Source organism: Nyctereutes procyonoides, unplaced genomic scaffold (genome assembly GCF_905146905.1).
Source record: "Nyctereutes procyonoides isolate TBG_1078 unplaced genomic scaffold, NYPRO_anot_genome, whole genome shotgun sequence".
Classification (NCBI taxonomy): Eukaryota; Metazoa; Chordata; class Mammalia; order Carnivora; family Canidae; genus Nyctereutes; species Nyctereutes procyonoides.
In genome coordinates this window covers 4,650,092-4,663,864 of record NW_026575045.1, presented here as the reverse complement: position 1 = coordinate 4,663,864, position 13,773 = coordinate 4,650,092, and the positions used below count along the sequence as shown (strand labels likewise).

Below are 13,773 nucleotides of genomic sequence, written 5' to 3'. Positions count from 1 at the left end.
TGCAAGCTGGGGCTCCAACAGCATAGCAAATGCTTTACTTCTTAAGTGAGATGATGAATATGCAAGCATTCATTATATATTTTTACAGCTTACATATATTTCATAAGCATAAATATTTCTTAGCAAATTTTTAAACATCTTCAGTGTCTTGCCACCAATTTTAGCTTAACTGCCAAGATGCTAACTGTTCCAGGCACAGAGGCTCAATCCCTCCCCTTCAAGTGTGCACTTGCCTTTACCTCTAACCCTATTCCTCTGGCCTCTCCATTTGAACAATTAATTCCTACTCTCCCTGCAGACATAAGGATGCCCTCCTTGTCCCTCCCCCAAGATCCTTTCCTCTTGTAGCACTCCATGCATTCCAACACTTATTACATTATCCATGAGGTCACCAGCAGCTCAAGCCTCCATCCCTAGAGACGGGGAGGACTCATGTCTGACTTGTTCATCGTCCCCGCTAGGCCTTATGCAGTCCCTTGCACACAGTAGGATTAAGCAAAGTTTCTAGAATGGATGAAGGGACAAAGAAACAAATCTGAGTGAAGAGCACCTCTCACAATAAGTCTAGTCTTCCATCCTTTCCCTATTCCCAATTCCCCCTCTACTCCTGCTCAAAGAGTAGACATGGCTTAATGGTCAGATTAAGGATAAAAAGAGGGGTATGCAGTTATGCTTTTAAAAGCAGGGTCCTCTAAAGGCCTATCTGATATAGTTACTCTTGGCAGGAAAAAAATTAACTGAGAAACTGCAAAAAGGAAAAAAAAACAACCACTGAACAATATTTTGTGCTGTTTTATGAAATCTGAACCTCATCAAAACCACAGCGTGAGAGGACAAATTTTATTACTGAAACCAATTCCCAAAGAGCTCGTTTTTAATCTGCTGTCTAGTGTTGCCCTTTTTAAGTTGGTCTATTTAATTAAAAATCATCAAATAAAAACTATGTCCAGAATGTTCATACTTACCTGTATCAATACAAAGGAAAGGGACACTGACTTTTAATTACTGAGCGATTTAGAAAAGGCTACATACTTCTTTTAATGTGAAACAATTTTTTAATTTATCACTATAGAAATTTTAAAATGCACATAAAAGAAAAAATATCATAATAAATTCCTAGGTATTCATCACATGCTTTCCATAATTATCAACATTCTACCACTTGTTTCATATGTCCTGGACCAACTGAATGACTGTTGGACTTACTTCACTCATAAATAAGTAAGCAGATAAGGATGTTTTTCTTTCTTATAGAAGCATGAGGCTATTTTTATACCTGAAAAGATGAATAAACAGCTCCTTAATATCATCTAAAACTCAGTCTACATTTTACTTTCCTGGTTGTCTCCAAAATGTCTCTTTACAGTTGGTTTATGTGAACCAGAAACCAAAAAAAATCCACATTTTACACGTAGTTGTTATGTCTCTTAGGTCTAATCTAGGAAGATCCTCCTCTCCCACCTTGCTTTACCCACCCACCCTTCCCATGACATTTACAATTGTTGAAGACACCAAGTTCATGGTCCCATAGGCTCTTCTACACTCTGAATTTGGCTGTTTCCTCATAGTGCCACCATTTCCCTCTGCCCTTCCCATTCCTTTAAGATGGACTTTAGGTCTAGAGGCTTGATTACATTCAGTTCAATCTTGTTTTAGCTGCCTATTATATTAGGTGTATAATCACTAGTTGATCCTCTTTTAGTAATCCTAAAAACTGTTCACAAGACGTATCAATATTAATGTTTTAGCATCCATGGATAACCTTTGCCTACAGTCATTATTTCATTCGGGGTTACTAAATGGTGACTTTCTACTTATGCAATTCCTTCTACATTTATTAGCCAGAATTCTGAGAATTTTCCACATCAAGGGTCCAATTACCCCACAATAAAATTCGTACAGGGGGATCCCTGGGTGGCGCAGCGGTTTGGCGCCTGCCTTTGGCCCAGGGCGCGATCCTGGAGACCCGGGATCGAATCCCACGTCGGGCTCCCGGTGCATGGAGCCTGCTTCTCCCTCTGCCTGTGTCTCTGCCTCTCTCTCTCATTCTGTGTGACTATCATAAATAAATAAAAATTTAAAAAAAAAATTAATTAAAATTCGTACAGGAAAGGCAGAATAAGTGCCTCGATTCCTTCTCTTAGCAATTTTCAGAATGAGTCCCCTGTCCTTGTAATCACCAGTGGTGTCCAGCCGTTATTTTTTAATGATTACAACTCCATGTAATGGGTGGAAGTACACATACGTGTATGGTCTCTGTGTGTGTGTATAGTGTTCTAACATATTGTTGTCATTCTTTTTGATGTTGAAATTGTCCAACATTGGCCAATGAGAGCCTCTTTCACAGTGTCTCTTCTAAACTTTCGATGTGATCCCAGTGGTCTTTCATAGTTTTCTGACACAAGGCATCTTAGATTTATCTTGTATACTTCCTGCTTAGTCCTGGAATCAACTATCTCTCCAAAAATCCCAGTTCCTTCTAATGGGAAATGATATTTAGAAGCAGTAATCTGGGCACTAGGGATATTCACTGTGACTCAGTTGTCATTGCTTTTTGGTCTTTACAGTCCAAAGAACCAGGATATAAATATATATTTTTTTTTACACAGAGAAAAAGAAATGATGAGTCTGTACAGATATTTCTCATTCAATTTTAAGATTAAATGTCTCTTTTTAATTTCTTTATTCTTATCACTTTTTCTTATGTAAAAATTTTTGGTTTCTGATAACATAATTACTGGTATGCTTCAACCTATAAAATAATATGAGAGTTTCAAAATAATAATACTGATTTTTCTGAATGCAATTTAAAACTTCTTTGCAATTCCTTTTGTTGACATATCTGATTGGCATGGACAATCACAATACTGCATTTTAAAGTCACTAGAAATCATTATTTTCAATCCCTGATTATGACACCAATTTGATACACCACTAGATTAATTTGTTTCTATTTGTTTTCAATTTTGGCAATTTCTTTCTTTTTTTTTTTTTTTTTTTTTTGTGTGTGTGTGTGTGTGCGTGCTTCAACTGTTGTTTATTGACATACAGGTAGGCTCTATAGCAACAGGCCTGGAGGCAGCTGCAGGAGTGGGGGAAATGGAGGGTGGAGTGTTTGCCTGCAGCGACAGCTGAGCCTAGGAACAGAAGGGCAGGTGGGAGTGGGGGAGACAGGGGGGTGGAGAAGCGAGTAAGGGCCTGAGCCAGTGTAACTGGAACCACTGCCCTAGGCTGCGATTCTTGCCGGTGGTCTCTAGACCCGGCCAGGCCAGGGTTGGGAGTTCTCTGCGTATCCATTTTCTATAGGAACCGAATGGAGTACACAGAGGAGGAGAAGCAGGAGCTGCTGCCCTCCGTGTTAAAGCTCTGGGGCTTCCAGTCCTGCACCCTTCCCTCGTCCGTTGCTGGGGTGAGGTCACCTGATGTGCAGCCCAGCTCTGGGCCACCTGCACTGAACAGGGTCCTAAAAAAGTCATGTTTTACAGAGGCATTCATCTTCCCTGGCATCCCAGCCCACCAGTGCCACATGACAACCCCCGAGTGAGCACTACAAGCATTGTTGGCCTAATGGATGGGTTGGGGAAGGGGGTGGGACAGGGGCTGGAGGAGGGACTCTGGGGCCCGTCACGGCACAGGCACCACACGCATGGTATTGGTGAAGCCGGAGCCAGGGCGCCACCCGGTCAGCACAATGACCACATCTCCCTTCTTGAAGAAGCCTCGGGCCTTGCCAACATTCATGGCCAAGTTCACCCGGAGGTCCACATCCTCAGCCCAGGCCTCCTGCACTGGGTCCTTACACACCACAGGGAAGATGCCGCGGTACAGGTGGGCCTGGCGAGCAGTCTGGTGGTTCCGGGTCACAGCGATGATCGGGGCACGGGGGCGGTATCTAGCCACCTGGTGAGCGGACCTGCCAGACTTGGTGAGCACGATTATGGCCCCGCTGCAACACTTGAAGGAGGCCTCCACGGCGCCCACGGCGGCGGCTTCTGTGGGGTCGCTGGTAATGGGCGCCAGGCGGCGGAGTTCCTCAAATAATTGCAAGTGGTAGATGGCGGCCTCTGCCTCACGGGCAATCGGGTGCTGCATACGAACAGCCTCCAGGGGGTAATCCCCTTTGGCGGTCTCTCCAGACAGCATGATGCAGTCAGCTCCATCCAGCACTGCATTGGCCACATCACTGCCCTCAGCCCGGGTGGGACGGGGCTTCTTGATCATGCTCTCCAGCATCTGTGTCGCACAGATGACAGGCTTGCCCGCTCGGTTGCACCGCCCAATCATCATCTTCTGAGCAAGGAAGACCTTCTCTGCAGGAATCTCAATGCCTAGATCACCTCTAGCCACCATAATGCCATCGCTAGCTTCCAGGATCTCATCAAACCTCCGAACTCCCTCATGATTCTCAATTTTGCTGATTATCATGATGTTCTTCCCTTTCTCTCCCAGAACCTTCCTGACCTCATGGACATCAGCCGCCTTGCGGATGAAAGACGCAAACACCATATCTACGTCCTGCTCCACCCCTAATTTCAGATCCTGGATGTCCTTCTCTGACACAGCAGGCAGGTCCACAGCAGCCCCGGGGAGGTTCACACCCTTCTTGCTCCCCAAGGAGCCACCGTTCTCCACCTCCGTCACCAGGAAGTCAGCACCTTTCTGCTTCACCTACAGAGAAATAAGCCCATCGTCCACGTAGATCTTGCTGCCCACTTCCACCACCTTGCAGATGTTCCTGTAGTCCAGCCACAGGATGTTCTCGTCACATTTTTCCATGCAGGCATTGTCCAGGGTGATCTTGAGAGTGGCTCCTTTCTTCAGCTCTACCTCTGCAGTCCTGCTGCCTTGATGAGGCCAGTTCGGATCTCAGGGCCTTTGGTGTCCAGGGCCACAGCCACTGGCCGGTAGAGGATGGGGTCAGAAGCGAAGCTTTCTGTGGCTGCACGCACATTCTTGATGGTCTCTGCGTGGTACTCGTGAGTTCCATGAGAGAAGTTCAGACGAGCCACATTCATTCCAGACTTAATCATCTCCTTCAACGTCTCCACCGATCGGGAAGCTGGTCCAATGGTACAGATGATGCCAGTGTTCCGGGCCGTGATGGGCGGGGAGTCGATGTCCAGGCGGCACATGTGTTCCAAGAACGTGTCAGCCATGGCCGCGTGCAGCTGCTGGGTCTGAATGAAGGTGGTCCCGACATCACTATGAGGCTTTGACATGGCTGCTGAGGTCCTCCGGCGCGGTCCGGCTGGAGCTGCGCTGCGGTGCGGTGCGGGCAGTGCAGGCGCTGCGGATGCTGGCGACGCGGCGCTGCTGTGCCAATTTTTTTTTCTTTTTTAATCAAATGGTAATTTTTAATTTTATAAAATATTTCAACTGTTCCAAGGTCAAAAGTAATTGTAATACAAATTATATTGGAGAAATTGTCCATCTTGTCCCTTCTCCCCTGATTTCTTCCTGATGCCTTTAAGGGTAACAATTTTTATTAGCTTTTGTATTATTTTTCCATTGTTCCTTCTTGAAATATGCACAGAAATAACTATATATACACACATATATATAACACATACATATGTGTTATATATACACGTATATATAATATTCCTCCCTGTCCCACATAAAATGTAAATTCTAGATATATTTAAATAGCTCTGCCAATAATCTCATAGGATAACTTCATTTGATATCAGATTGTAGCTAAACTAAAAAGAATTTCTAGTTTCACATGATTTAAAATTATCAATTAAGATTATACCATTCTCCTACATAGATTTCCTACTAGATCTAAAGTAGGAGGGCAGCCCGGTGGCTCAGTGGTTTAGCGCCGACTTCAGCCCAGGGCGTGATCCTGGAGACCTGGGATCGAGTCCCATGTCAGGCTTCCTGCATGGAGCCTGCTTCTCCCTCTGCCTGTGTCTGTCTGTCTGTCTCTCTCTCTCTCTCTCTCTCTCTCTCTCTCTGTCTCTCATGAATAAATAAATAAAATATTTTTAAAAATAAAAAAAATAAAGTAGGAGCCACTTACTTACAACACCATGTTGTAAGTCATGAGGTACAGAAACAAAATTCTCAGTTCACCCTCTAGTCTCCTTCTTGCTGGATCTTTTTAAAATTTTCCTATTCTTCCATTCCTATTACATATTCAGCAGCAGGCTAAACTACAGGCATTTAATGGAGCTCAAAAGACAGAATGGCCTCTGCAGACACCAGGTTAACAATGGTAGGAAAATCGGATTCTTGCTTTGATGCTAAGTTTAGAAGCTATGCACACAGATAATGTCCATGTTTTCCTTTCTTTCCATTTCACCAAGCCCTTTAATTCTCAGGCCTAAAATATATCTGGGTCTTGGATTTCTCCTTTTCACTTCAGCACCTACTCATCTGATTGTCTGAAAATTGATTGTTAGGACATTTCTCAGTTATCAAGCAGTGAAATAGGTTAAGTGGAGGATTCCTAATTTGTTCTATGTCTTTCTAACCCTAGTACAATAAGATATAATAATAGCTCATATTTATACCTAGTGTCGGCTCTGTTTTAAGGACTTACAACAACCCTCTGACACAGACTATTATCCTCAGTTTGCAAATGAAGAAACTAAGTGTTAGGAGAAACAAGGAACTTGCCAAGGTCCCACAGCAGGTAAGTTACAGAGCCATGACTCAACTCAAAGTTGATTGAAGCCAGGCTATTCATCCTTAGTCTATACTATTACCCACAGGAGAAAACAATCTATTGTTTGGTATTCTTGAAAATGCTGGTAGAAAAAAAAAAAAAAAAAGGAAAATCAGCTATGTTCACTTAGTAATTTATTTAACAAATATTTATTAGCTCTTCAAAACTCTCTTGTCTGATCTTAAGTCCTTTTAAGTGTTTCTGAGTATTTGGTATGAGACATCCTTTGAATATATGCTGTATTTTCTTCAATGAAAAAATGCCAAATAGGGATCCCTGGGTGGCTCAGCAGTTTAGTGCCTACCTTCGGCTCAGAGCATGATCCTGGAGACCCAGGATCGATTCCCACATCAGCTCCCTGCATGGAGCCTGCTTCTCCCTCTCCCTGTGTTTGTCTATCTCTGTCTCTCTCTCTCTCTCGATGTCTCTCATGAATAAATAAATAAATTCTTTTTAAATGCCAAATATTTTGTATTATACTGAGCCTTAAGTCAATCATCAGAAATTCTTTCTCTTCACATTCTCTCAAAGGATGGCCTTTATGAATATCCTACAATTCTCTATTCATCACCTTGCTTGGCATACTTTGATTTTTACTAAGGACCGTGAAAAGAGAAGAAGTATGCTGTAGCAGATGGGGATGGTTGGTGCTCCAAGAGCCAATCTCCCTTTCTTCCTTGCTCACAGAACCCTAATTTTGTCCCTAATTTTTAAGGGAAAAACTCTGTCCTTTCCTCATCCCAGGGCTGAATTTTGTTTAGATGAAGGCAGGAATAGTGGCTTGTTTTCCCACAAGTGACACTGTTAAGACTAGGGATATGATACTCTTCTAGTTACAGAGATTTGAAGAGATGTCTGCTATAGAGCTTTGAGGAAGCTTTTCCTCAAAAGAAGTCCCAAGACAGGAACATTCACTTTTTTTGCCCTTAGACCTTCAAAGGTGATAAGATGATACTTGGAACTATAAGCAGCTTAAGAAGAAGAAGAACACCCACTAAGGATAACAGAGTGGAAAGGCAAAGAGAAATTGGGTTTTTGATGGCATTGTCAAGCCCTTAATAACGAAGCCAGCACCTGTTCCACCTCCAATCCTTTGTTGTGTGAGATAATAAGACGATTATCGAATCTATTTTTAGTTGTGTTCTCTATTAACACTAATAGCCAAGTCATCCTGATACAAGTGCTTATCAAAAATTGCATTTGAAAAGAAATAAAGGAAGAACAACCTCGAAAAGCAGCCTGAAAGAAAAAAACCCACAAAGATGTCTTCAGCTCAAAAAATCCAGTTACATAATTACAGAATGATATAAATCTGGTTTCACTGCAGTTCAAATAACAGAGATCAAGTACCTTATCAGTGGACTCAAAGTAACCCAATACTATGACATGGCTAAGGAAAAATCTACAGCCAGCGTTACCAATGTTAGGTAACGTTATTAGAACCAGAGGCTTAGTTTACTGTGGCAAAATCTTAAAAAGCTCAGCACTGATCATCAAATTTCTAGAATAAATAATGTATGCAATGTTAAAAGCAACCATGAAAAAGAGGAGTATGTGAAGGAATTTACCAAGAGGGTAAAAGATACAGAGACCATATAATCTGAAGACAGCCTAAAGGAATTACAAATGCATAGTCCAGGAGAAGAACACCAAAATGGGGGCATGGTGACTATTTTCAAGGGTTCTCCTGGAAAAAAAGGGACTGGACTTAGTCTTATCCCTGCAGAGAAAGGCATTAGAAACAATAATAGTTGGTTGATAGAAACAACAGTTGGTTGATAGAAGGTAGATTTGGGCTTAAGATAGCAATTTTCTGGGCAGCCCAGGTGGCTCAGCGGTTTAGTGCCACCTTCAGCCCAGGGCCTGATCCTGAAGACCCGGGACTGAGTCCCACGTTGGGCTCCCTGCATAGAGACTGCTTCTCCCTCTGCCTGTGTCTCTGCCCCTCTCTCCCTCTCTGTGTCTCTCATGAATAAATAAATAAAAATCTTAAAAAAAAATAGCAATTTTCTAACCATTAGAGCAATCTAAAAGTCAAGTAAGTTATCATGTGAGATAGTGAAATCCACTTTCACTGAGATGAAGTAAAGGTCAGGTGACCATCATCAGGAACATTCTAAAACAGTATTTCCCAGAGAGTAGTACACACGTCACTAGTTGTACAAGAGATGACTTTAACTGTACACACATTTTATTTCATTGATTGCATATTACTTTTAACATACACTGAAAATTAATAAACGTACATACTAAATTAGCCATAAATTCCACGGCTTCCTAAATAGGACTGTTTTAGGATAAGTGAAATAATAATGTAAGGGTCATTTTAAAAATATAATCAATATATGCCATTTAACATAACTAGATGTATTATTTTACGACCTATTGGTTATAGTCCTAGAATTTATGAGATAAACAATCCAAAGCACTAAAGATTTAAGGGGAAAAAAAACTTTTGAGAGAAAAATATTAAAGCAAAAAAAAAAAACAAAAAAAAAAAAGCCCTAAGTTAATTAAGTATTAGAAAAAAGCAAAAATCATGAAGGTACCACAAAAATGTCCAAATTTCAGACATGCCACTCTGTGAGAACTCTTGTATTGAACATCCTGAAACTAAAGTTTCTCCTTTACCAAAGTTGTCTTCAGTGATTCTATGAAAACATGATCATTTATAAATACATTTAGTCAAAGAGGTTTCACAATTAAATAGAAGAACTACAATTTTCCATTATTTTCAATGACAGTCTTAGAAATTTTAATTGCTATAGCTATAAGATGATTTCTGGAATGCTCACAAAGCTAATTTTTTTTTATCACAAAAGACTAATAATTCTAGCATCTAATCAGCATTCATTGGAGGCCTTTATGGGCCAGATGCTGTGGTAGACACAAGTTTGAAAGTAAATGTGCAAGTTTTCATTTGAAACATCTACTGCTACCTTGAGGAAAAATTTTAAACATTTAAGGTAAAACACCAAGAGGGATTGTCTTTACCATCACGTTCATTAAAAATATGTATGTATTTTTATAAGATCGAAAACCAACCTATTTTCAATGCCTATTTTCAACCTATATGCTACCCATACACACACACACACACACAGAACCTAGACACATGATCCAGCTTCAGATTTCAAATTTCTTCAGTAAGTTCTGTCTCATAATCAGTATTTGATGCTCTTGCTCCAAGATATTCTGAAAATCCTTAGGAATCTTACCGAAGCCCTAAAGGCAATCTTGTGATGTCTCTGAAAAGTCTACCTCTGTCTTCCGACAGCTGTAGGGCAGGCAGGCATAGCCTACAGCGAGAAGAAAGTGATGGGCTTCTCTGGAGGAAATGGTGCCACAGCATACTTACCACTGGAGGCGTTCTTACTAACTAATGAGAAGCCTGACCTTTTCTTCTTTCCTAGTTCCTTGGGCCAAGATGTACTTTATGTTTGAATAATCAAATAATAAATGACATCTAACATGTAAGGAAATACCAAAGCTTAAACTTCTGGTCTCCATGTTGCCAGCCCCAAATGGATTTCATCCAAAGAAAAACAACCGGTCTGGGAAGACTGCCTTCCTACCTCCTGAGTGTGTTCCTTGTAGACTTGCAGTGGCCCTGTGGCTTTGGCAGTGTCCCAGAGCTGCAGCGAGCCATCGCCACTACAAGTGACCAAGATATGTTCATTGTTCTCACTCCAGGTCACGTCAAACAAACCATCGTTCCAGTCAAAGCTACAGCAGGAAAAGTGAAACAGAAAATCTAGGTACACAGGCAGCTGAGGACAAAATAACGATCATAATTTTACAGCTTTTCTTCAAGTTTATCACATATTTTAACACACATTATCTCACACAGTCGTCACGACTACAAAAGTAAGTAGAGCAAGCACCTGACAGATGCAGAAATGCTTTCAGAGAGGTGACAAGAACACCCCAGGTCATGCATATGCCAGAAAACTGCAGACCTAGATTAAAATTAGGTCTCCTATCGAGAAATTTGGCTTCATTTGGCTTCAAGGCTATTGAAGCCTATTTCCATGAGGACATGATGCCACATCTGGGTGCTGTCTGGGTTCTGTGGTCCACAGGACAATAGTAATTTAGGCCAGTGGTTTCAACTTTCCACATAAAACTTTCACCAAAGCTGTGAGCAGGTAATTATCTTCTGACAGATTTCCCTTCCTTTCTCTGACATTGACTAACCCTGACAGAGGTGTTAATAAGTCCAACAGTCAAGAGAGTCATAGAAAGAAGAAAGGACAAGAAGTGCTAGGTAGCTCACAAAATGGATAATGAGCTCCTGAATGAGTAAAACTAAACTATGTAAAGAAGACAGCAAAGTTAGAAATGTCCCATAATATACTAACTAGTTTACGTTTTTTATGTTTAAGTGTTATATCTTATAAATGGACACCGAGGGAAAAAAAATTAGAAGTTACATAATTACAACTTATTGACAAAAGGATGTTCTATGCCAAGCAAATGCTTGTTTCTTTTCTCCCGCAAATTTAAAACTCAAAAATCTTTTACTCATCAAGATTCAAAATCTGTATTAAGGCTTTAATAGCAACAAAAGAATACACATGTAAGTTTAATCATTAGAACAACCTTACCTTCTAAAAAGTCTAAGCCCAGATTCATTTTGATCCAATATGAGAAGGGTCCCACAGCCTAAGGGGAAAAAAAAAAATCAGGGTTATGCTGTTGAACTTGCGAGGGGAGCGTCTAAGGTCAAAGGGGATGGAACACTGAGTACCTAATTTTACTACCACCAATTTCTCCCTAAAGTTCTTGAGACCATGCTTACAAAATGACCAGATTGTGCTCTCCATTTCTGTCTTTCTATATTGCGCCTCAACCATGAAATATTATCTCACCTATGTTTGGGATCCAGACACAGCACCAAGACAGGAGAGAGATATTTGAATTCATATTCTGTGGCCAGGCAGGGTGCCAGGCACATAAGGCTCCCAAATAGGTGTCATCATCCCTATTCACAAGTGAGAAACTTCTGACCTACAGACCCCAGAAACTACTCCCCCTACTACATTACAGTGCCAAAAATGAATTATTTTTACTAAAGGACAAGCATATCTTAAAAGTTCTGTTATGTGGACTGAGGTACGAAAAAGTCTATTTAAACATGACTGTTTTTTTTTTTAATACCAATTCCTTGTAAGTTCTTACAAAGGATTTAATTTAAAACACCAAACTCGGGATCCCTAGGTGGCGCAGCAGTTTAGCGCCTGCCTTTGGCCCAGGGTACGATCCTGGAGACCCGGGATCGAATCCCACGTCGGGCTCCCGGTGCATGGAGCCTGCTTCTCCCTCTGCCTGTGTCTCTGCCTCTCTCCCTCTCACTGTGTGCCTATCATAAATAAAAATTAAAAAATAAATAAATAAAACATCAAACTCATTCATGAGTTTCAACCTCACTAGTGGACAAGTATTGTGAATCTGAACGCGCAAGTGCAAGCGCTAAGAGCTAAGCGGTAAAATGCAAGTAAACATTTCTCGCCCCGAGTCTTAGAAATCACTTTTTTTTTCATCTGTAGGACCAAACAAAAAACGACTATCAAGAGCTGACATTCTACGATGACTTACTTCACATAGCTTCAGTATGAAAATAATAGGGATACACATTAAAAGCAGAAAATCTAAGGACCGAACCCTGCCTTTCAGTCTAGCCCTTGAAAAGAGACCGTGAACTTGCAGGTCCAACTACTTGCAATTGTCTGCTTTTTCCTGAGACGGCAAAAGGTGGGGGCAGAACTTGATCAGTGTCAGGACGCCAAGTGTGGGAGGCTCCGAGCGTCGGCTCCGGAGACGCACGGCCCGGATGGCGACCGTGGAGACGGGGGACCCACTGGCAGGTGCCGGGGGTGACCCTGCAGGCCCTCGCCTTCCAAGTCCTGGCAGCAGCGGGCACAGCCGCGAAGCCCGCGCCCCACAGGTGCGCCCCGCGGGCCTCGGGCGGGGGCAGGGGTAAAAGGTCGGGGCGGCGGAGTCGGCCGACGGGGGGGGGGGAATAAGGCAGGACGCCGGGCTGCAGGCGCCGGCCGCGTGCCGCTTCCGCACCGCAGGGAGCCACGGACTCGGTCTCCAGACCCGCTCCGCACGCGGGACAAGAGAGCGGCGGGAACTGGCGCGAGCCTAGGCTGCCCCCGGTGGCCATCTGCGGCGCTGGCTGCTGTCGGAAGCGCTTTCTGACCGCGGGGGGAAGCTGGGGGGAAGCTGGGGGGAAGCTGGGGCTCGACTGGAACCCGCCCCCGCCCCGGCGGCGCGGCCTCACCCGCGATGCCGTAGTGCTGGGCTGCGGCGCACGCCAGCCGGCCCGGCAGGTACGGGGAGAACTCGGCCGCGTAGCCGTGGCGGCCCGGGACCCGCAGCGTCCGCACCGCTCCGCCGCGCGCCCCGTTCATCCCGCCCGCTGCCTCCGGGCCTCGCCGCCCGGGCGCCGCCACAAGCCTCTCCGAGTCGGAAGCCGACCGTGCCCCCTCGGCAACTTAGAAACCCAGGAAGACGAGGCGGAAGTGAGGACACCTGGGCCCTGAATGCTGGACTTCGATTGGCTCGCAAAGGAAAGGGCCTTGACTCCGAAGGAGTCCATTTTTGTTTGGGGCAAAACAAAGTGGTTTGCGCCACCTGTCCTGAACCAGACTTAGCACGGCCGTGATTCTACGGTTAGGTGTTGGTTGCGGACGACTTCTGTCTTTGCGTATTAGCCTTCCCGGAGGGATTTTTTTTGTTTTATGTTGATCCATTGAGGTCTCGGGAAGCTGGCAGCAGGAAGGGTTTCTGATGATTACATAGTAAGACAAGCTACAGCAACTCACACCGAGCAGCGAGCCAGAAGGCGATTGAGTGCTGTGTTGTCCGGGGTAACCTGAAGCAGTATTAAATCAGGCGGGAGTGAAGCATGGCAAAAAAGATATCATAAGCAATTAACTTTAAAAAAAAAAATGCCCACTGGGACGCCTGGGTGGCTCCGCGGTTGGGCGCCTGCCTTCGGCTCAGGACGTGACCCTGGAGACCCCGGATCGAGTCTCACATCGGGCTCCATGCGGGGAGCTTGCTTCTCCCTCTGCCTGTGTCTCTGCCTCTGT

At 43.7% G+C, this 13,773-nt stretch overlaps 1 protein-coding gene and 1 pseudogene across 1 annotated transcript in view; both read right to left on the bottom strand.

The window, feature by feature from the left end:
• The window catches only part of PEX7 (peroxisomal biogenesis factor 7), an 87,372-nt gene extending 74,178 nt beyond the window's left edge, over positions 1 to 13,194 (bottom strand). The window contains exons 1-3 of the mRNA XM_055324661.1: positions 12,960 to 13,194; positions 11,281 to 11,338; positions 10,249 to 10,399 (exon numbers count right to left, since the gene is read on the bottom strand). Coding sequence (XP_055180636.1) covers positions 10,249 to 10,399; positions 11,281 to 11,338; positions 12,960 to 13,089 — 339 coding nt within the window. The 5' untranslated portion in view covers positions 13,090 to 13,194. The remainder of the gene's footprint in view (positions 1 to 10,248; positions 10,400 to 11,280; positions 11,339 to 12,959) is intronic.
• On the bottom strand, positions 3,207 to 5,273 carry LOC129509246 (pyruvate kinase PKM-like; annotated as a pseudogene).
• Positions 13,195 to 13,773: the final 579 nt, after the last annotated feature.